At 42.0% G+C, this 20,891-nt stretch overlaps 1 protein-coding gene across 10 annotated transcripts in view; it reads left to right on the top strand.

Moving 5' to 3' along the window:
* Positions 1-20,891, top strand: part of NR4A3 (nuclear receptor subfamily 4 group A member 3) — a 56,318-nt gene that overhangs the window by 30,459 nt on the left and 4,968 nt on the right. For 7 of the 10 annotated variants that reach the window (XM_039359879.1, XM_039359876.1, XM_039359877.1 and 4 more), the window contains one exon: positions 5,223-5,645. The exons of 1 other annotated variant lie outside the window; for it this stretch is intronic. In XM_039359879.1, the coding sequence (XP_039215813.1) occupies positions 5,223-5,432 (210 nt within the window). In that variant the 3' untranslated portion in view covers positions 5,433-5,645. Of the gene's footprint in view, positions 1-5,222; positions 5,646-7,014; positions 7,194-20,891 lie in introns of those variants that run through there. 2 more of the 10 variants (XM_039359883.1, XM_039359881.1) reach the window with 2 other exon arrangements.

The raw sequence follows: 20,891 nt of genomic DNA, 5'->3' as shown, positions 1-20,891 counted from the left end.
GTCCTGAGCGGCGGAAGAGGAACGGCGTCGACTCGGCAGCTGCCCGCCAATCCGGTGCGCATTCGGGGGTAGGCTGGCTGATAGACCCGTCTCCTGAAGATCCGAAGATGGCGAAAATCGGAAGGCTTTCGGAATTCGACGTCTCACATCCAGAGCGGTGGGAGTCCTACGTATCCAGAATGGAGAACTACTTCAAGGCAAATCAAGTGAGGGAAGATAGCTTGAAGGCGGCCACCCTGCTTTGCGTTTGCGGCCAAGACGCCTTCGAAATCGCAGAAAATCTTGTAGCACCTGTTCCAGTAGAGTCTGTAAGCTACGCAGACCTGAAGAAGCTGCTGAAAGAGCACTTCCACCCCAAGGTGTCCGTTATCTCATGGCGCCACACCTTCGAGCAGAGGGATCAACGGTCCGGTGAAACAGCCAAGGAATACATCGCCGCGCTACGGAAGGCCGCCAAGCCCTGCGAGTTCAAGGACCTCGAGGAACGACTGAGGGACCGATTCGTGTGCGGGCTAAGGCATCGAGAGCTACAACAGAGACTTTTTGCCAAGGAAGAATTATCCTTCCAAGACGCCTTAAGGGAAGTCACCGCAGAAGAAGCAGCAGGCGGCGCCATCAAAAAACATGCGGCCGATCAGAAACAGTGCAGAGGGTGCGTCCGTGCACCAGGAAGACGTCCGACGAAACTCCGAGGAGGATCCGGACGAGGAAGTCGACCGTCTACACCCCGCGAAGGAAGAGAACCAGAAGGGAAGCTCTTCGGCTCCGCTCAAGTGCATCGGCTGTGGAGGTCGCCACAGGAGAACCGACTGCAAGTTCCGCTCCGCTACCTGCCGGGCATGCGGCAAACAAGGGCACATTGCAGCTGTGTGTCTGAGCCGACGAAAGGCACAACCCAAGAAGAACGCCTGAAAGGTACCAGATTCCCCAGCCAGAATAGGGTAGGTTTTGCGCTTCGCGAAGAAGCATCTGTAGAACAGGCACACACAAGCCCATGAAGAAAAAGCTGTCACTCAACGTGAAGCTACAAGGGGTTCCATTATCTATGGAACTAGACACAGGGTCTGCCCTGTCCATCATTTCATTGCATACATTTAGGAAGATTTGTTCCAGTAGTGGGTCTAAGGCCAAGTTAAGGCCTTCTGATATTGTATTAACAGATTTTCAGAACTCAAGAGTGTGTGTTAAGGGGGAGGCCACCCTTAACGTGCAATACAAGAGTTTTGAAGGTCCACTAGACTTGTTAGTAGTAGGGGGTGAAAGAACGAGTCTCATAGGACTCGATTGGTTTGAGGCCCTGGGGATACACGTCACAGGACTCAACAGCTTACAAACACTCGACCTACAGGAAGTCTGCAAGGAATTTGCAGATGTTTTCAGCCCCCAGCTGGGCACATTCAAAGGACCACCTGTGTCCTTAAAGCTAGACCCCACTGTCACTCCCATTAGGATTAAAGCAAGAAGGGTCCCTTTTGCTTTAAAAAGTAAGATTGACACTGAATTAGACAAACTAATCCAACAAGGAATCCTAGAACCTGTTGATTCCAGCCCATGGGAGACCCCCATTGTCACGCCTCTAAAGGCAAATGGGGACATTCGCATTTGTGCTGATTACAAATGCACACTCAATAAGGCATTGCAGCAACATGCCTATCCTGTTCCTGTGGTCAGTCACATCCTGGCCTCTCTCAAGGGGGGGCGTGTTTTTGCAAAGCTTGACCTAGCTCAAGCATATCAACAGCTGCCTGTTGATAATGATGCTGCCATAGCTCAGACTATTGTGACCCACAGGGGAGCCTTTAAGGTAAAAAGGCTGCAGTTTGGAGTGAATGTCGCTCCTGGGATTTTCCAAAGCGTAATGGAAAACACACTACGAGGTATACCAGGGGTCTGCCCCTACTTTGACGATGTCTTGATTGCAGGAGACTCCACACACATTCTAGCTGAAAGACTTAGGGCTGTCCTGTTAAGATTCAGGGAATCAGGCCTCAAGCTCAGAAAAGACAAATGCAAGATCGGGGTGCCTTCTACTGAATTTCTGGGATTCAAAATTGATGCTGCTGGGATTCATCCTGCTGAATCCAAACTAACTGCTATTTTACAAGCACCCAGGCCAAAGTCTAAGGCCGAACTTCAGGCCTTCCTAGGCCTCCTGAATTTCTACAATTCTTTTCTTCCACATAAAGCTAGTGTAGCTGAGCCTCTTCACAGGCTACTAGACAAACAAGCTGTGTGGCTGTGGTCACAAGCACATGAGGCTTGCTTTAAAGAAGTCAAGGCCTTGCTCACTTCTAACAGTGTTCTTGCACATTTCAACGAGTCTCTTCCTGTGTGCATCGCTTGTGATGCGTCCCCCTACGGGGTTGGAGCTGTCCTGAGTCACCTCAGGTCTGATGGAACTCAGGTTCCTATTGCATACTACTCCAGAACATTGTCTTCTGCCGAGCGCAACTACGCTCAGATAGACAGGGAGGCTCTGGCTGTTGTTGCTGGAATTAAAAAATTCCACGATTTTCTATATGGCAGGCATTTCACGGTCTTCACTGACCATAAGCCTCTGCTGGGACTGTTTACCACACGTAAGCAGACTCCCCACATCATTTCCCCTAGAATGCTTAGGTGGTCTATTTTCTTGTCTGCATATGATTTTTCATTACTCCACAAGCCTGGGAAAGAAATGGGCCATGCTGATGGCCTCAGTAGGTTGCCTCTGCCAGTAGTAGAAGCTGACCCCGCGCCAGCTGTCAACATTCTATCAATCCAAGCCTTGCCCGAGCTCCCTCTTAGTGCCAGGGATGTTACCGCTGAAACAGGTACAGATCACACACTTTCACGTGTCCGCTCCTGGGTCCTGTCCGGGTGGCCTGAGCACTGCCCTAGTCCTGAGTTTCAGAGTTTCTGGTCCAAAAGAAACGAACTGTCCCTTTCTCAGGGTTGTCTGCTTTGGGGAAACAGAGTTGTCATTCCCACCTCAATGAGGACTAGGGTCTTAGAATCCCTCCACGAGGGTCATCCTGGCATTGTTCGTATGAAGGCTCTTGCACGAAGCCACTTGTGGTGGCCTGCTTTAGATAAAGATATTGAGGCTAAGGTACACGCATGCCACCTGTGCCAACGATCTCGCCCAGAGATGCCCCAAGCTCCTGTGCATAGATGGGAGGAAACACAGTCCCCATGGTCTAGGGTGCACATTGACTACGCTGGGCCCTTTCAGGGCCAGTTCTTCTTGGTCCTTGTTGACAGCCATTCAAAATGGCTGAGGTTGTGCCTGTCTCATCCACCACCACTGCAAAGACTATTCAGGTACTGAGGGGGGATTTTGCTGCACACGGGCTGCCAGATGTCATTGTGTCCGACAACGGCCCTCAATTCACCTCCTCCGAATTCCAAGCTTTCTTACAGGCAAACCTGATTCGTCATGCCACGTCTGCGCCTTTTCACCCGTCCACCAACGGTATGGCTGAACGCATGGTGCGCATCGCAAAGGACGCCTTGAAGAGACTCACCTACGGGGACTGGCATCACAGGTTGGCTGACTTTCTCCTTTCTTATCGCACCACACCGTCCACTTCTACAGGGAGAAGTCCAGCTGAACTTCGTTGGGGGCGCCAACTTACTACTAGACTTGACCGGTTGCATCCGGACAGACTGCCTTCATCTACCTCACATCCTAGGGCACCTAGACAACTACTTGTGGGTGCCCCGGTTTGGGCTCGCAATTACGGGCCTGGTCATACATGGGTCCCCGCTTCTGTGTCCAGGATCACAGGTCCTCTCTCCTACGAGGTTGCCCTGGACAACGGTCGTGTCCTGCGTCGGCACATCGACCAACTCCGCTCTAGGCGGGACTTTTCTGCTGAAACTCCTGGGTCTTTTCCAGGGGGGGAGGGGGACCCTTTGGAGCAAAGGGAAGGGCAAGAGCTACTGCCCATCTCCACTGAGGGAGCCACAAACGGCTCGTCCCAAGGTTCTGCAATTGCTCCGAAAAGAAAGTCATGGAGCTTACCCACACAACAGGCACTCACGCCTACTCCAGCCAGGGAGTCACCCCGGGGGCATACTCACTTTCCACACACATCACACAGCACTCCAGCAACGGAGGATACCCGGGGGCATCCCAACAAATCATTCCCCGCAAGAGAACTGGCACACAATTCCCAAGGTTGGCCTGACCTTACCCCAAATCCTACAGGGGGTCAAACATACACAGAGTTAGTCGAGGAACCAAGTCCCGACTACAACACCCCTAGCACAAATCAGGGGACACCTGAGTTTTGGGAGAGTACAGAAACCCACACGAGCCCAAACACAGAATGGGGTTCAGGGAATAGACAGCCTCCTGACAGGTCTTGGACTGACCTAGGGGGTTCTACAGAGACGCCCAGCAGTGGCTATCACTTCAAGGGGCCTGAGGGTCTACAGCTAGGTAGGACAACCAGGTCACAAAGCAACAGAAGCCCTGGCCTGACGAGCCCGGTGGGCAAGCAAGCAGGCCAGGCATCGGGGCACAGTCCTTGGAAGACACCAGGGCACAGTAGAGAGAACAGGCTCATGCCTCCCTCCAGTCAGGGGACTTATGCCAGTAACCCAGAGCTAAGAAGGTCACAGAGAGCAAAGAAATCTCCCAAGTACCTAGAAGACTACATAACATTGCTGGCAAGGCAAAGGCCAGTAAACAGTGGGAGCACTGGGGAGCAAATGTCATATAAAATAAATGTTGTATGTTGGTAGTAGTTTTAGCCCGGGGGAAAGGGGTGTTATGTCCCGAGCCTTTGCAAACGGCTCGGGCGTTTGCAGGCAGTCCCGGGCAGGTGCAAAGCTGCCCGGGACCAGACAGGCTGTCGCCAGCGCCGTGCGCATGCGCGGGTGCTGGCGCGGGAAAAGTAACCCATTTACCCGGGAGTTGCCTATATAAGAGGCTGCGAGGCGTTTGGGCGAGGCTGAAGCCATCTTCCTGTAAGCTGAACGCTGAATAAAAGAAACTGAGAACTCCAGCTGCTTCTCGTGTCTGTTTTCCCGCCAAGGACGTAACAGTCTTTAAATATGATATAAGAATTGCTTAGGTCTTCTTCTATATCTCTGTGTTAAGTAATTATTCATAAGCTCCATATATAGACTAAAATATACTTGACTGCTTATAACAATTTCATTCAGTGCTGATCTATGTTTATCAGGTGGAAAAAAGTTTTTTTCATTTCTATTTTTAATTCCTTTTCTTCTAGTATTGTTCTATGGAACAAACTTCTACAGGTACAGATGCAGAGTATGTACAACAATTCTACGATCTTCTCACTGCCTCCATTGATATATCTAGAGACTGGGCAGAAAAAATCCCAGGATTTACTGATCTCCCTAAAGAAGATCAAACTTTACTTATAGAATCAGCTTTTTTGGAACTTTTTATATTGCGGCTATCTATGAGGTACATCTGAGACTCAATAGCGGAAAACTCATTATTGTATAATCTGCTTGAATAAAACATTAAAATGAAATATTTGTTTCATGGATTGATAACTTACAACCCAGCTGTTTATATAGATAAGCTGCTGTTTTGTTAGGATGGTTTTGTGAGATATTTAAGCAAGTAGGAGTGGATGAAGCAGAATTCTGTAATAGTAATAAAACACCTTATTGAGCTAGTTTACACATGCAGTAGATCATATAGTAAAACTAATAATCAAATTTTTCCTTCGTCTTTCATTGAGATGAGAACATTCACTGGAACCATTAATTGCCTTGTATAACTTATGCCGAGACCTGGCTATAGGTAGCATGATTCTACTAGTTCTCTTAAATGTTTTGGAAGTTTTAAAAACAACTTTAAATAGTAATAACTATTTTTTTAATAGTTGTACTATTGCTTTAAAAAATCAGTAGTACTATTGATATTAGAACTCTGAATAAGATCTGTATAAGCTTGCAATTTCCCAGAAAGAACAAAGTGGAGCTTCTCTACCCATAGTGCTTCTGGATTTCCAAATGGTATGGTGGAACCTTTGAATGATTATGTTTAGTATGCCAGTTGCAACAGTTCCTGAAGTGGTTGGATGTGACAATACTTCCTGATGCCGTGGTTACATCCCAATTTGATCAAAGAAATGATGCTATCCTAGAAAAATATTTCAGTGGTTAAATGAGTATCAAATGCACCATTAAAGCTGCTAAATGGTATGGAATACTAAAAAAAAAAGTGTTGAAAAACCTGCACTGGTTCTTTATCGTTTTCTGGGTACAATTTAAGATACTGTTTTTAGTATTTAAAATAGCTTGGCAATCTAAGAAGCTATAACATCTATCTCAATATGAACCTATTTAGGAAACATATTGTGACCTTTGGGCATATTGATTCATTGGGCATACGAGAAAGAGTTTTCTTTCTTTAGGCTTTCACGATAGTCAAAGCCTTCCTCTTCAACATGTCTTTGGAATTTGAATTTTAATTGCTTTTATTAGATTCTCTGTTTTCCATTCTTGGTCACTTTGAATACCCTTGGGTAGAAAAACAGGAATAATATTTAGTTCACTCACTGACTGATTGACTGACTAATCATCTGGATATTATTATTGGTGTTATTAATGTTATTACATTATTATAACATGCTAAGTATTTTGTTGTAAGGATTTGATTTCATGGAAGAACATTAAAACATGTGACTTACCTATCTGAAATGATACCATCCAGGAATATATTTGTAATCATCTACCTAAGTGATGGCTGAAGTTTCAAGTCCATCTAAATTCATCTTCTTATTGACTCCATTTTCTTTTATCTCCAATCAGCTGCCTCTGTTCATCCACCAGCATAGGTAGAAGATCGCTCAGAATTTCCCCCTAAATAGCTACAAATATATTCATGTGAGTGTGAGATCAGCTTGCTTTAATGCCCCAAATATAACATATTTCAAAATAAAAAATATCTATTGGTGGTATTTAGCTAATGTGCATTATGCAGCAGGATATATACTGAAAAGTTAGCAGTATTCATAGTGTATGTCTTCTTTTTTATCATTGAAGATCTGACATTAGTGAAGACAAGCTTATTTTCTGCAAAGGGCTTGTACTTCATCGACTTCAGTGCCTTCGTGGATTTGGGGAGTGGCTTGATTCAGTTAAAGATTTTTCTTTAAATTTACAAAGCCTCAACCTTGACATCCCAGCCTTAGCCTGTTTGTCAGCTCTAAGTATGATTACAGGTTAGTATTCTTTTGATTCAAAATAAATTTGTTTTATGGATATTTATATTCCACTGTGTGTGAGTAAATTTCCATCTTAATAAATTCCAAAAAGAATGTATGCCTGCAATGTAATTTTAAATTTAAAATTACATTAAAATGCATTACATCTTTTTAATAATCAGACTAAAAAATAAAAATTACAATATGAAGTGTACAGATTATATCAAAGATTCAACTGAATTCATTTTGCTAAGTTTTTCTGGACATCACAGTATCATTAATATAATATTGTAACTGGTGAAATATTTTATTGCGTATCTTCATCTTGAGTTTCCAATTTTCTGGCTACTGCTGGTACAAGGCTTAGTTATCTTTAGGACCATGAGCCTTAAAGATTCTGACAGTCTTTAAGAAGGACCTGTAGACCTAGTTCTTTACTCAGGAATTTGGCCAGGAATTCATATATACCTGACAATACAATATGAGTTGTGTGGTGCAGTACATTTTTACTTTATTATGTGTTCTTATTTTTATCATTTCCCATGTATTTAATGTTTTGAATACAGTATTTTTTATTTGCTATACAGGCATATTTGGCGAATGAATGATATACATTTATTTAAAAAATATGTGTGCATATATATAAATACAGAAACATGCATATATAAAAGCAAATCATTCAGAAAGAACACTTAAGGGAAAGAAAAGCAATTGAGAGAAGCTTTCCTGGAACAGAAAGGTAGAGAGGCACAGCAGCAGAATTGGGTAGATGTAGCACTCTCTAGTCTGATCAGAATACTTTTCATGATGTTGCCAAACTGGACAATATTTAGCAGGATTTTTTTCATATGTTTAATGTTAAATCCTGAAGACACATGGTGAAACTAACAATGCTTTATTCTTGTACTCCAACTCCAAGCAAAAAGCAAAAGGCACGCAGGCATTTTTATAGGGCTTGAAACCTGGACAGAGGGAACCAATAAAAGTTCTTCTTTCTTTGTGCCTTGCACATGCGCACAAGGCTGGCGCCGCTCTGTCTGGTCCTGGGCAGCTTTTAGAATGCCCGGAACCATTTGCAACTATTCTGGGCCTGCTGAGTTTCCTCATCAGGCCCAGGACATAACACCCCTCCCACCTGGATAGAACACACACAATTCCAAATTTCTTTACAATAATAATAAAATAAATTAAAAGAAAATAATAATCTGCTGACATGCAGACACCCTTCCTGTAACTAATAGAGTTAGCTAACCAACCCACTCTCTAATGTAGACTTCACATGTCTATCTTCTACCCCACATAGGTCCCATCTCCTCAACCTAGACCTGTAAGGTCCCTTGTACTGACAAGAACTTCACATATTCTCCTAGATGCTTAGGAGGGGCCTTAGCCTGTTGTGACCTGTGCAAGGTTAGGGAGGGTGCCTGGCCTGTCAGCTCACCTGCCCAGCTAGGCAGACCAGGACTTGTTCTTAAGGGCGCCTGGCCTACCGGCCTGTTTTGGGCTTGCTAGACCAGGACCTTTATGCACAAATTTTGCAGGTGACCCCTGCTGAGGCATGCCAGCAGAATTGCCAGAGCTCTCCCCAGGCTCTGTGAGAGCAGCTGAAATTCCCCAACCCTCTGAATTGGCTGAGGATTCCCCAACTATCCTGGATGTCTCCAGGTAACTTAGCCCCTCGAGCCTGCGACCAGTCTCGGACATGACCTGCATTGCAGGCATGCCCCAATACTCCCAGTCCTCTGTGGCTGAGGTGCTAGAGTCAGGGGCCGCCTCTATGGCAAACCCCGCCTTAGGTGAATTCCTGTTTGGAGCTCTTGCGGATATGCCTGACTCCCTGTTTGACGCAATAGCTGAACTCTGAGGATGCCCTTGCACCTCCCCTGGGAAATCCCTAGCGACCTACGGTACTTCCCAGGAACAGTGAGATTGTGTCTCAGAATTGACCTGAATTGTGACGTGGTTCCTGGGGGCCCTCCCCTCTAAGAGGGGAGGCAGGGGTGGAATCCACAGGGGACAACCACCAGCGCAGTTGATTGATGTGACGCCGCAGAATGCGGCCATCTCCCAAGGTCACTTCGTATGATAGAGGTCCAGAGATCTTACAGATAACAACAGGAACCCACAGATGACCAGGAGCGTAGTTCCGAACCCAGATCACCCAACTGTAGTCTACCTGGTGCCCGCGGGTGCGACAGTGTGAAGCCATCCGGTCTGGGTGCAACCTATCCAATTTAGTAATGCGTCTGCGACCCCAGCGGAGTTTAGCTGGGCTGTTCCCAGTGGTCGTGCAAGATGTGGTGTGGTGTGCAAGAAGAAAGTCAGCTAACCTGTGATACCAACTACCGAATGTGAGTCTTTTGAGTGTGTCCTTGGTAGTGCACACCATCCTTTCAGCTTACCCATTGGTGGAAGGGTGGAAGGGAGCTGACATTGCATGCCGGATCAGGTTGGCATGAAGAAAAGCCTGGAACTCAGAAGAGGTAAATTGAGAGCCATTATCTGAAACCAGGACATCTGGAAGGCTGTCTGATGCAAAAATTCCTCTCAACACCTGGATAGTCCTGGCAGTAGTAGTGGAGGAAACAGTAACAACCTCTAGCCACTTGGAATGGCTATCAACAAGGATAAGGAAGAATTGCCCCTGGAAGGGCCCAGCATAATCTAAATGTACCCTTGACCAAGGGGTGTGTGTCTCCTCCCACTTGTGTACAGGGGCCTGAGGCATTTCAGGCCATGATTGTTGGCACACTTGGCACCCGTACACCTGAACCTCGATAGCTTTATCAAGCTCTGGCCACCAAAGATTGCTGAGTGCAAGTGCTTTCATCCTAACTATCCCAGGATGTCCTTCATGCAGAGAGATCAAGACTCTAGACCTCAACGAGGCTGGGATGACTACCCTGCTACCCCATAAAAGGCACCCATTAAAGGTAGACAATGCATGTCTCCTTTGCCAAAAACTTTAAAATGTCGCATCTGGACACGTCAGGCCATCCTGACAACATCCATGTCAACATGCGTGTAAGTGTGTGATCAGTGGCAGTTTCAGCAGCCATGTCCCTAGCATTGAGGGGAGATTCAGGCAACTCCTGAATGGAAAGAATATTTATGGCAAGAGCAGGGTCTGCTTCTACCTAAGTTAAAGGCAATCTGCTTGGGCCATCTGCATGGCCCATTTCTTTTCCAGGTTTGTGAACTAGAGTGCAGTCATATGCTGACAGGAAAATGGACCATTTTAGCATACGAGGAGAAATTATATGTGGTGTCTGTTTGTTAGTAGTAAACAAACCCAACAGAGGCTTATGGTCTGTATAGACCGTGAAGTGATGGCCATATAAGAAATCATGAAATTTCTTTATGCCAGCCACTATGGCCAAGGCTTCTCTGTCAATCTGAGCGCAATTCTGCTCTGCAGATGACAGAGTCCTTGAATAATAGGCCACAGGGACTTGTGTCCCATCAGCCTTCAGATGACTAAGTACTGCTCCCACCCCATAAGGAGATGCATCGCATGCAATGCAAACAGGCAGTTGCTCATTGAAATGCTCTAAAACAGCATTAGAAGTGAGCAAGGCCTTAACCTCATTGAAGCTCTTGTCATGGACTTTAGTCCACTGCCAAGGAGCCTGCTTGTTTAAGAGCCTATGTAACGGCTCTGCCACTGCAGCTTTGTGTGGGAGAAATGCATGGTAAAAGTTTAAGAGCCCCAAGAAGGCTTGCAGCTCACTTTTGGACTTGGGGCCTGTTGAATAGCTTGTAGTTTAGCTTCAGCAGGATGAATGCCTTGGGCATCAATCCTGAAACCTAAGAAGTCAGTGGAAGTGACTCCTATCTTGCATTTATCCTGCTTTAGTTTAAGGCCTGCTTTTCGAAAACGAAGCAAGACAGCCCTTAATCTTTCTGCTAAATTTTGAGATGACTCCCCAGCAATGAGGATGTCATCGAAGTAGGGACAGACCCCAGGAATACCTCGAAGTGTGCTCTCCATGACACTTTGGAATATGCCAGGGTCTACATTGACCCCAAATTGCAGTCTCTTGATCTTGAAGGCCCCCCTGTGAGTTACAATAGTCTGGGCCTCTGCAGCTGCCTCATCAACAGGTAGCTGTTGATAGGCCTGTGCCAGGTCAGGTTTCGCAAAAATGCGCGCCCCCTTAAGGGAGGCCAGGATGTGGCTTACAACAGGGACTGGATAAGCGTGCTGTTGCAACGCCTTATTCAGTGTACACTTGTAGTCTGCACATATATGTATTTCCCCATTAGCCTTTAGAGGCATTACTATGGGGGTTTCCCATGGACTAGAATCCACAGGTTCTAAAATGCCCTGCTGGAGCAATTTGTCCAGCTCAGCATCTATCTTACCCTTGAGGGCAAAAGGTACCCTCCTAGGCTTAACCCTGATGGGCGTGATGGTTAGGTCTAACCGTAGCGAAATGGGAGGTCCCTTGTAGGATCCTAGTTCTGAACTAAACACATCCAGAAACTCCTTGCAAACCTCTGCAAGGCCCAGCGTTTGCAAGCTGTGCAGCCCAGTTAATTGGATTCCCAGAGCCTCGAACCAATCGAGTCCAATAAGACTTGTACATTCACCCCCAACAACCACCACATCTAGGGAACCTTCAAAATCCTTATACTATACCTTAAGGGTGGCCTCCCCCTTAACACACGCCATAGAATTTTGAAAATCAGTGAGTATTAGATTCGATGGTCTGAGTTTAACTCGAAAGCCATTACTGCTGCAAATCCTTTTGAAGGTATTAATTGAAATAATGAAAAGAGAAGACCCAGTGTCCAACTCCATCAGTAAGGGAACCCTTTGCAACCTTACGTTAATGGAAAGTTTCTGTTCTCAGAATGATCCTGTGAGATGCGCAGAAACCCACCCTATGTTGGCTGGGGACCCTGGTACCTTTCTGAAGCAATTCTTCCCGAGGTTGAACCTTCTGGCGACCCAAACAGACAGATGCAATGTGGTCTTGCCTGCCACACACCCAGCAAATGGCAGAGCGGAACCGGCAATCAGCTCGCTTGTGGCATCCTCTGCACCCGAAGCATTGAAGAGATGCTGGAGCCTTGACCGGACATCCCTTCTGCCTCCTCTCAGCTGGCTGGTGAAGTCTGTCAACCTCCTCTTCAGGATCCATTTCTGATCCTTCTTGAGCATCCACTTGATGGACGGTAGCTGTGTCTGGAGGATTTCTGGATTCACAGCCCCGCCTGCTTCTTCCTCAGCTGCCACCTCTCGCAACGTATCTTGGAAGGAAACATTTTCTTTTGCAAAAATCTTTTGTTGTAAGTCTCTGATCCTTAAGCCGCAGACAAAGCAATCTCCTGATATCAGCCTCTCTTCCAGATCCTTGAACTCACAAGGTCTGGCTGCTTGCCTTAAGGCCGCAATAAAGTCCGCAGCAGATTCACCCGGCCTCTGGTCTCTCTGCTTGAACGCATGCCTCCAAACAATTATGGATAACTTTGGCTGGAAATGTTCCTTCAACATTTTCTTCAAGTCAGCATATTTTACTGACTCCAGAGGTGCAGGGGCCACCAGATTTTCTGCAATGTCAAAAGCTTCTTGTCCACAGGCACATAAAAGAGTTGCTGCCTTCAGGCCATTTTCTCTAATCTGATTTACTCTGAAGTAGTTCTCCACCCGTGCTATGTAGGAATTCCATCTTTCTGGGTGGGAGACATTGAAATCAGTCAAGCGGCCAATTTTCGACATCGTAAAGTTTACGATCTTCACTACTCGCTTCCTCTGCAAACTGCTGTTTGGGGAAAGGGTCCTTTAGCTGAGCTCACCCTCCAGCGACGCTATACTGGCAGGCTGGGATGCTGATTCAGATGCCATCTTCCCCTCTTCAGGACTTCCAGGGTAAGTCCTTAAATCTTTTGTTTCAGCTTGCAAAGGATCCCACCTTCGTCGCCAGTGTTAAATCCTTCGTTCGCGTGTGAATGATGAAGACAACTAACAATGCTTTATTCTCCTACTCCAACTCCAAACAAAAAGCAAAAGGCACGCAGGCATTTTTATAGGGCTTAAAATGAACCAATAAGAGTTCTTCTTTGTTCGTGCCTTGCGCATGTGCACAAGGCTGGTGCCACTCTGTCTGGTCCCAGGCAGCTTTTAGAATGCCCGGGACCATTTGCAACAATTCTGGGCCTGCTGAGTTTCCTCATCAGGTTCTTAGAATCAAGTCAGCATGAGCATATGATAAGAATAGTTTAAGTCTTAAATCTGGATATCCTCAAATGAAGATATTTATAGAAATCTGCATTTAAATTAGACTTGTAAACATTTTGCCCCAAGATATAGCTAAACTCTAATATAAACCTATTATTAGTTTTATACCCATCAAGTGTTGAACATTGGAATGCATCTAGAAAAAGGGTGGAACTTCAATAGCAATACTCTTGATATCACTCTGATCACTTCTTGCAGTCCCAAAGGACACCACTGATATCAGTTCGCTACAAAAGAATCCTGGAGTTGCATTTTGTGTGTGAAGGTGTGAAGTAATTTGCCTCCTTGTGGTGCACCATGGATAGTGCGACAGAGTGAACTAAATAAACTAACAACTGTGGGCAGCCGACTACTTTGTAGGTTTTCCTGGCTCTCAAAATACATGGCAACAAAAACAAAAAATGGACCTTTTCAGGCCCAAATGATAAAAGAGATTGGTAATATTATTTGAATTTATCAAATCAATGTCAAGGGGCTCAGCAGATCCAAGAACCAATATGTTTCTGAACTTTTTTTTTAATTAAAAGTTTTATAAATTTAATACAATATAAACTCTTCCCCCTTCCCCCCTCCCCCACTTCCCAGAGCTGATTACAGGGTAACGAATAAACAAACATAATCTAACTAACATTAACCAACTATACTATCAATCAAAACCATAACCCACTTTAACTCCTTTTCAAGACAAGTATTAACGAATTATAAACAAAAATAATAATATAATTAAAACTATTAATAATTATCTAAAATCTACTCATATGCAAGATAATACGTTTCAGTTTCATATTTCTTTTGAATGTAATCAATCCATCTTCTCCAAACCATAATATATTTTTCTTGTGAATGGTCCTCAAATATGTGGAAATTTTCGCCATTTCTGCTAAATTAGACACCTTAAGTATCCATTCTTCCATAGTAGGCAGAGAGTTTTTCTTCCAATATTGCCCCACTAATAATCTTGCAGCTGTTATAAGATTCAACATCAAATTGATTTCTTTAACATCAAAATCTACAATAATACCCAACAAAAATAACTGCGCAGTAAACTTTATCTTTCTCTTAAAAATATTTTGAATATTCCACCAAATCTTAATCCAAAAAGCTTTTATATCTCTACAGGTCCACCAAAGATGAAAATAGGTTGCATCTAAACTTCCACATCTCCAACATTTGGGCTGTAAATTCGGATACATGCGGGACAATTTTTGGGGATCCAAATGCCATCTATAAAACATTTTATAAAAATTTTCTCTTAAATTTTGCGCTTGAGTAAATTTTACATTTCTAACCCAAATTGTCTCCCGTGTATCCAATAAAATTGGCTCTTGAATATTTTGAGCCCATTTAACTATACAATATTTAACTAACTCCGTTTCAGAATCCAATTCTATTAAAACATTATAAATTCTCTTTATATGAGCTCGACTTTGATCTTTAATCTGTTTTACCAAATTCACATCCTCTAAAGTGATACCAATCTTTTGATCTAAACTCCATCTCACTAACAATTGATTATAATGAAACCAAGAGTGTACAATATTTTCTTGCTTCAACTCAGTTAAAGACTTTAATTGCCAATCCTTCCCTACTAAACTAAGTAATTCCTTATAAGAAATCCTATCCAATTTCACTCCCCTAGATACTCCCTCTATCACGTGTCCAGGAATCCCCCAAATTGGAATTTTATAATTTAACCTATAATATTACTTCTTCCAGACACGCAACAAGGCACTTCTCAAAATATGGGTTTTAAAAACCTGATCAACTTTTTTATCATAAATTAAATACGTGTGCCATCCATGTAATAAATCCCATCCCTCAAGAGAAAGGATATTTTTATTTGTTAAGTTGAGCCAATCACTAATCAACGTTAAAGCTACCGCATCATAGTACAATTTTAAATTAGGCGCCTTAAGCCCTCCTCTTTCCCATATATCTTGCATAATCTTAAATTTAACTCTTGGCTTTTTCCCTGCCCAAATGAATTTATTAATCCTCTTCTGCCATTCCTCCAAATTAGCATCTTTTTTCAAAATAGGTATCATTTGAAACAAAAAAAGAAACTTTGGAAGTATATTCATTTTAACTGCTGAAATTCTCCCCAACAAAGTTAATTGTAGTTTTTTCTAGTCATTTAAATCCTTTGGCACTTTTGCCCATAATATCTCATAATTATTTTTATACAATTTAACATTAGAAGCTGTAATATATATTCCTAAATATTTAACCTTTCTCACTATTTCAAAACCTGTCAATTTAGCCAAAATATTCTTTTCCTTCATAGACATATTTTTCGATAATATTTTAGTCTTATTATTATTTACCTTAAAACCAGAAACCTTCCCATACTGAATTAAAATTTCAACCAAATCCCTAACCGAGTCTGTCGGTTGAGATAATGTCACAACCAAATCATCAGCAAAAGCTCTCAACCTATAATCATTCTTATTTATTTTTATTCCCTTTATTCTAGGTGACTCACAAATTTTAATAAGTAAAATCTCCATTGTTAAAACAAATAACAATGGGGATAAGGGACATCCCTGTCTTGTACCCTTTTCAATTTTAAATGCTTATGTTAATCCCCCATTAATTATAATTTGTGCAGATTGTTGTTGATATATAGCCTTAAGAGCATGCAAAAATTTATCCCCAAAATTCATTTCCTCTACTAACTCTCAATAAAAATTGCCAATCTAATTGATCAAAAGCTTTTTCAGCATCTAAAAATATCAAGGCCGCCAGGATTTGATTATTCTTATCCAAATACTCAATTAGATTAACAATTTGTCTTACATTATATTTCATATATCTTCCAGTTATAAATCCAGTTTGATCACTATGGATCAATTGCTTCAAAACTCGCATTAATCTATTTGCCAATATTTTTGAAAAAATCTTATAATCTGTGTTCAAAAGAGATATAGGCCTATAATTTTTGGGCTGAGTCAAGTCTTGATCCTCCTTTGGAATCAGTGATATAAAAGCCCTTCTCCAAAATGGAGGCACTTCTGCTCCCAACAGAATGTTATTAAAAAGTTCCTTCAATGGTTCTATCATTTCTTCAAATAGCATTTTATAAGCTGTTAATCCATCTGTGCCTGGAGCCTTACCAACCTTTAATGCTTAATTATCCAAATAATCTCAACAGAAGTAATTAAACCATTAATCTCATCTCGTTGATCAATAGTAAGTCTAGGAAAATGTGCTTCCTGTAAATACTTTTCTATATCTGAAACTTGTATACTTTCACAAGGATATAATTTTGAATAAAAATCTAAAAAACTCCTTTTAATCAAGTTTTGTTGATATACTTCTTTACCTTTATAATTTATTTTTTCTATAATCCTTGATTTCTGTTTCTTTCGTAGTTGGTAAGCCAACCACCTACCAGGTTTGTTTGCATTGCAAAATGTATTACGTTTCATATACCTCAAATTCGTTGCAATCTGATCAGCTATTAACATATTAAATTGCTCCTTAAGCAAAGTTATAGAAACGTTTAAACTATTATCCAATGGATTTAATATAAGAGCCTTTTCCTTACATTTAATCTCTTCTTCCAACTCTTTACGTTTCTGCATCTGTTTGCGTCTATGCGCATTATTCATATAAATCAAAACCCCTCTCATATATGCTTTATTAGCATCCCAAACCATTGGCATTGAAGTGCCCTTATGCATATTCAAAAGAAAAAATTCCTTTAAGTAAGCTCTACATCTCTGTAAATTCCCCTCATGTCTAATAAATTTTCATTCAGTCTCCAGGTCCTTCTATTCCCATCTTCAATAGATAACTCCAACCATACAGGACTATTATCTGACAATATTCTGGGAATATCTTAGCATTCTTCACCCTAGAAAAGAAATCATTAGTAATTAAAAAAAATCAATTCTGGAGTACGATTGATGCCTGTCTGAAAAAAAATGAAGTCTCTTTCTTCAGTATTCCGTTCTCGCCAAATGTCTCTAAGTTCCAGATCATCCTTCAAATAAAAAAAAGCTTTAGGTAATTTTGCATGATTGGGAGATTTAAAAGAGCCCTTCTTGTCTTTACTTGAATCTAAAACACCATTCCAATCTCCCATAATAATAACTGATTTATAATCCAATTGAATTAATTTCTGATGCTTATAAAAGTATTTTTGTTGCTGATTAGGAGCATATAATCCAATGATAAGACATCTCTTACCATTTAATAATAAATCAATAATAACATATCTTCCTTGTGGGTCAGAGTCAATTAACTTCGGGGATAAATCTTTCCTCACATAAATAACTACTCCTTTTTTCTGCGGAGCAGAGGCTGAAAAATGTACTCCCAGCTGGGAGTTGATCAAATACTTTTGATCCTTTAAAGCAATATAAGTCTCTTGCAAACATATAACATCGTTCTTATGTTGTTTCAAATAATGAAATATTTTCTTTCTTTTCTGTGGTGAATTCAAACCATTAACATTCCATGTCAGGAACGTTGCCATCTTTAGTGACCTGAAGCCTTCGGAACACTGCGTGTAAATCTGCAGTCGATGACCTCTTCAGTCTTGTTCCTCCCACTGGCTCAGAGGTAATCACTTGTGTTGTAGCTCCAACATCTACCTTTTGTTGTTCTTTTTCTCTACGTTTATGGGCTGCACGAGTCATTCTCTGTTCCCTTGGGTCTTCTTTTATCTCCAAACACTGCTGTATAGATTCAACCAACAATTCTTCTCCTGCTAATGACCTTGCTCCTGCAGCCAACTGTTCTTCAGACTTGCTTTCATTTCTTCTAGATCTTGGAGATGGTGGTGCACCTGCCTTCAGAACAGAAACATAAAAATCTCTTGCTTTTAAAATTGTGTTAAGTCTATAACATGTGCCAACATAATTCACCTCTATTCCAACAGGTACATCCCATCTGAATTGAATCTGTTGTTTCTTAAGCTCCTCAGCCAAAAAAAACAAAGTCCTTTCTTTCTAAGAATTTTTGGAGGTATTTCTTTCAAAATTATAACATCTTGAGCTGCAATTTGAAATCTTTGCTTATAAAAAGCCTGTATAATTTCATTACGAAGTGATCTTCTGGAAAAATAAATAACCACATCTCTTGGTAAATTTCTCTGCCTCGCAATCCATGAATTGACACTAAAATTTTTTTCTATATTTTTCATCATTTCTTCAGGTTCACATCCCAAAATGGGGGCTAATTCTACTGCAATTTCTTCTTTTAAATTCTCTTGCACATTCTCTTTCAACCCTCTTATTCTCAAAGCAAATTCTATATCTCTGTATTGTGACATTATAATTTCATTCTGTGCTGCATCAACATTATTTTCAACTTTTCCACTCTATCCTCTAATCTTTCAACACTTCCCACCACCTCATCCACACAGTTGTCAAGGCGTTCTACATGGGCAGCAAGCCCCTGGAGAGCCATCACGATATCTTCTCTCATCTCATTATTTTTCTGCTCCAAAAGCTCTGCTGTCTCAAGTTTAATCTTTTGTGCAGTTTTTTCCAACGCATCCTGTAAGACATCCTGTAAATCTTTAAGTGTGAATGCTTGAGATGGGGGGGGGAGGGTGGAGGAGACTTAGGATTAGGTTGCTGTACAGTCTGAATTACTGGAGAAGAGATTGAGCCTTTAGGAAGAGAAGAAATTCCAGGGCATTTTGAAGCCATTTAAAAAAACCAAAAACCACTTCTTATAACAAAATAAAATAAGGAGTTAATAAAAACAAATCCCCTATGCATAAAAAGGGGGGGACTCTTTAAATAGGCAAAGTCTGTTACATTGTTTGAACTTTGTTGCCAAGTAAAAGTGAAAGTCTACAGACAAAGAAACAGGATTCCTCTGCCATTTTTTTCCTCACTCCTTTTGTTAAAATAATAATTGGAGAAGATATTAATTCTTTCTTGAGTTAAAGTTAAAGTTCAAAATCATCACAGTTCTGATCCTCCTGAACAGCTCCATCTGCTTTAGATTTTACTCACAATTCTCTTTAGGCAGCAGATGTGGAAGCAGCATCTGGCTTCGTTCCAGAGAACAAAGGCATCCTGGGATGCGGAGATAATCCAGACTCCGAAGGAGCTTTCACCCTTCGTCTCCCAAAATAAAAAAGAATCTTTGGGAGACTAGAGGAGCTCAACTTCTATCTGGAAAAGACTCACCTTCTTCCCCTCACCCGGGAAGAAGATTCCAAGCCGCCAAACAGCTGATGGTCACTGTCTTGCCGGCTTTTATGCATTCCCAGGACTGGTGGCTAAGAAAAAAGCTGCCATCAGCGCGGTTATCGCCACCGGAAGTCCCGTTTCTGAACTTTTGTTGAACAGGTCTCATAATAGATGAACATCTGCCTGTGGAACAAGCCAGCTTCTGATATGACCAGAGTTGTGTAGATAAGGTGCTACGCCAACATGCTATATTGAAGCAGGATTCCAATGATGATCTTTCACCTTAACAACAAACTAGCATATGAAACCCTGAATGTCTATTTAAACAACTTACTCCCCTGTGAACCCCATCCAAGGTACCTTGGAGTAACATTGGACTGACTCTCTCCTACAAGAAATACCTAGAGAATATGGTGGCAAAAATCACTATTAGGAGCAACATATTCTAGAAATTTTATGAAACTAAATGAGGAACTTCAACTGCCACCCTCACTATGGTTGGTCTACTCCACAACAGAATATTGTGCCCCTGTATGGCTTAACATACTAGTAACTTATACAGACTCAACAACACCATGAGAATTATAAGCAGATGAACTAAAACCATTCCAACTTGCTGGCTTCCTGTCCTGAGCCATATAGCACAATCAGCTTTAAAGCAAGATGCACTAGTGATGGAATACAGAAAAATTATGAACAACTCACTCCTAATGGTGGATGCCTACCTTTCTCATTTAACAGCAGAAGACTCATCTAGGACCACCATTACCCAGCACTTGCACAACATCTGCCTAATAACATTAACATTGATTGCCAATGGAAAGCCAAAAGGGTTACTGAATGCCCTGACATAGGAAAACACATAAATGACCCCACAAAAAAAGTGCCAGGCTTTGAACTACCACATCAGCAATGGGCAATCCTGAATAGGATTCATACCTCACATGGCATCAGCCAGGACTCTCTGTATAAATAGGGTATAGTATCCTCCCCTCAGTGTGACTGAGGGGTTCCGCATCAAACTATAGATCACATTGTGACTTGCTGTAAGTTGAGGGCATATACCAACCCAGTATCTGGTGTTTTTTTTTTTAATATAAATGATTCTGTGCTTCAGTGGTTAGGTGGCCTAAACATTGAGCATAGATCTTTTTAACATTTATATTTTATTGTGTTTTACTAATCTAGGTGAAATGTTAATATATATTGCTAGTCCATGTATGATATGCAATATGCTAAATAAATAAATCTAGTGATTTTCTAAAGAAAATGACTGCAAATTCATTTTCTGATATCATAAAATCATAGGGCTGGAAAGAA

Source organism: Crotalus tigris, unplaced genomic scaffold (genome assembly GCF_016545835.1).
Source record: "Crotalus tigris isolate CLP2741 ecotype Arizona unplaced genomic scaffold, ASM1654583v1 scf7180000019140.412113, whole genome shotgun sequence".
Classification (NCBI taxonomy): Eukaryota; Metazoa; Chordata; class Lepidosauria; order Squamata; family Viperidae; genus Crotalus; species Crotalus tigris.
The sequence above is the reverse complement of the archived record's forward strand: the minus strand, read 5'-3'. Positions and strand labels throughout refer to the sequence as shown.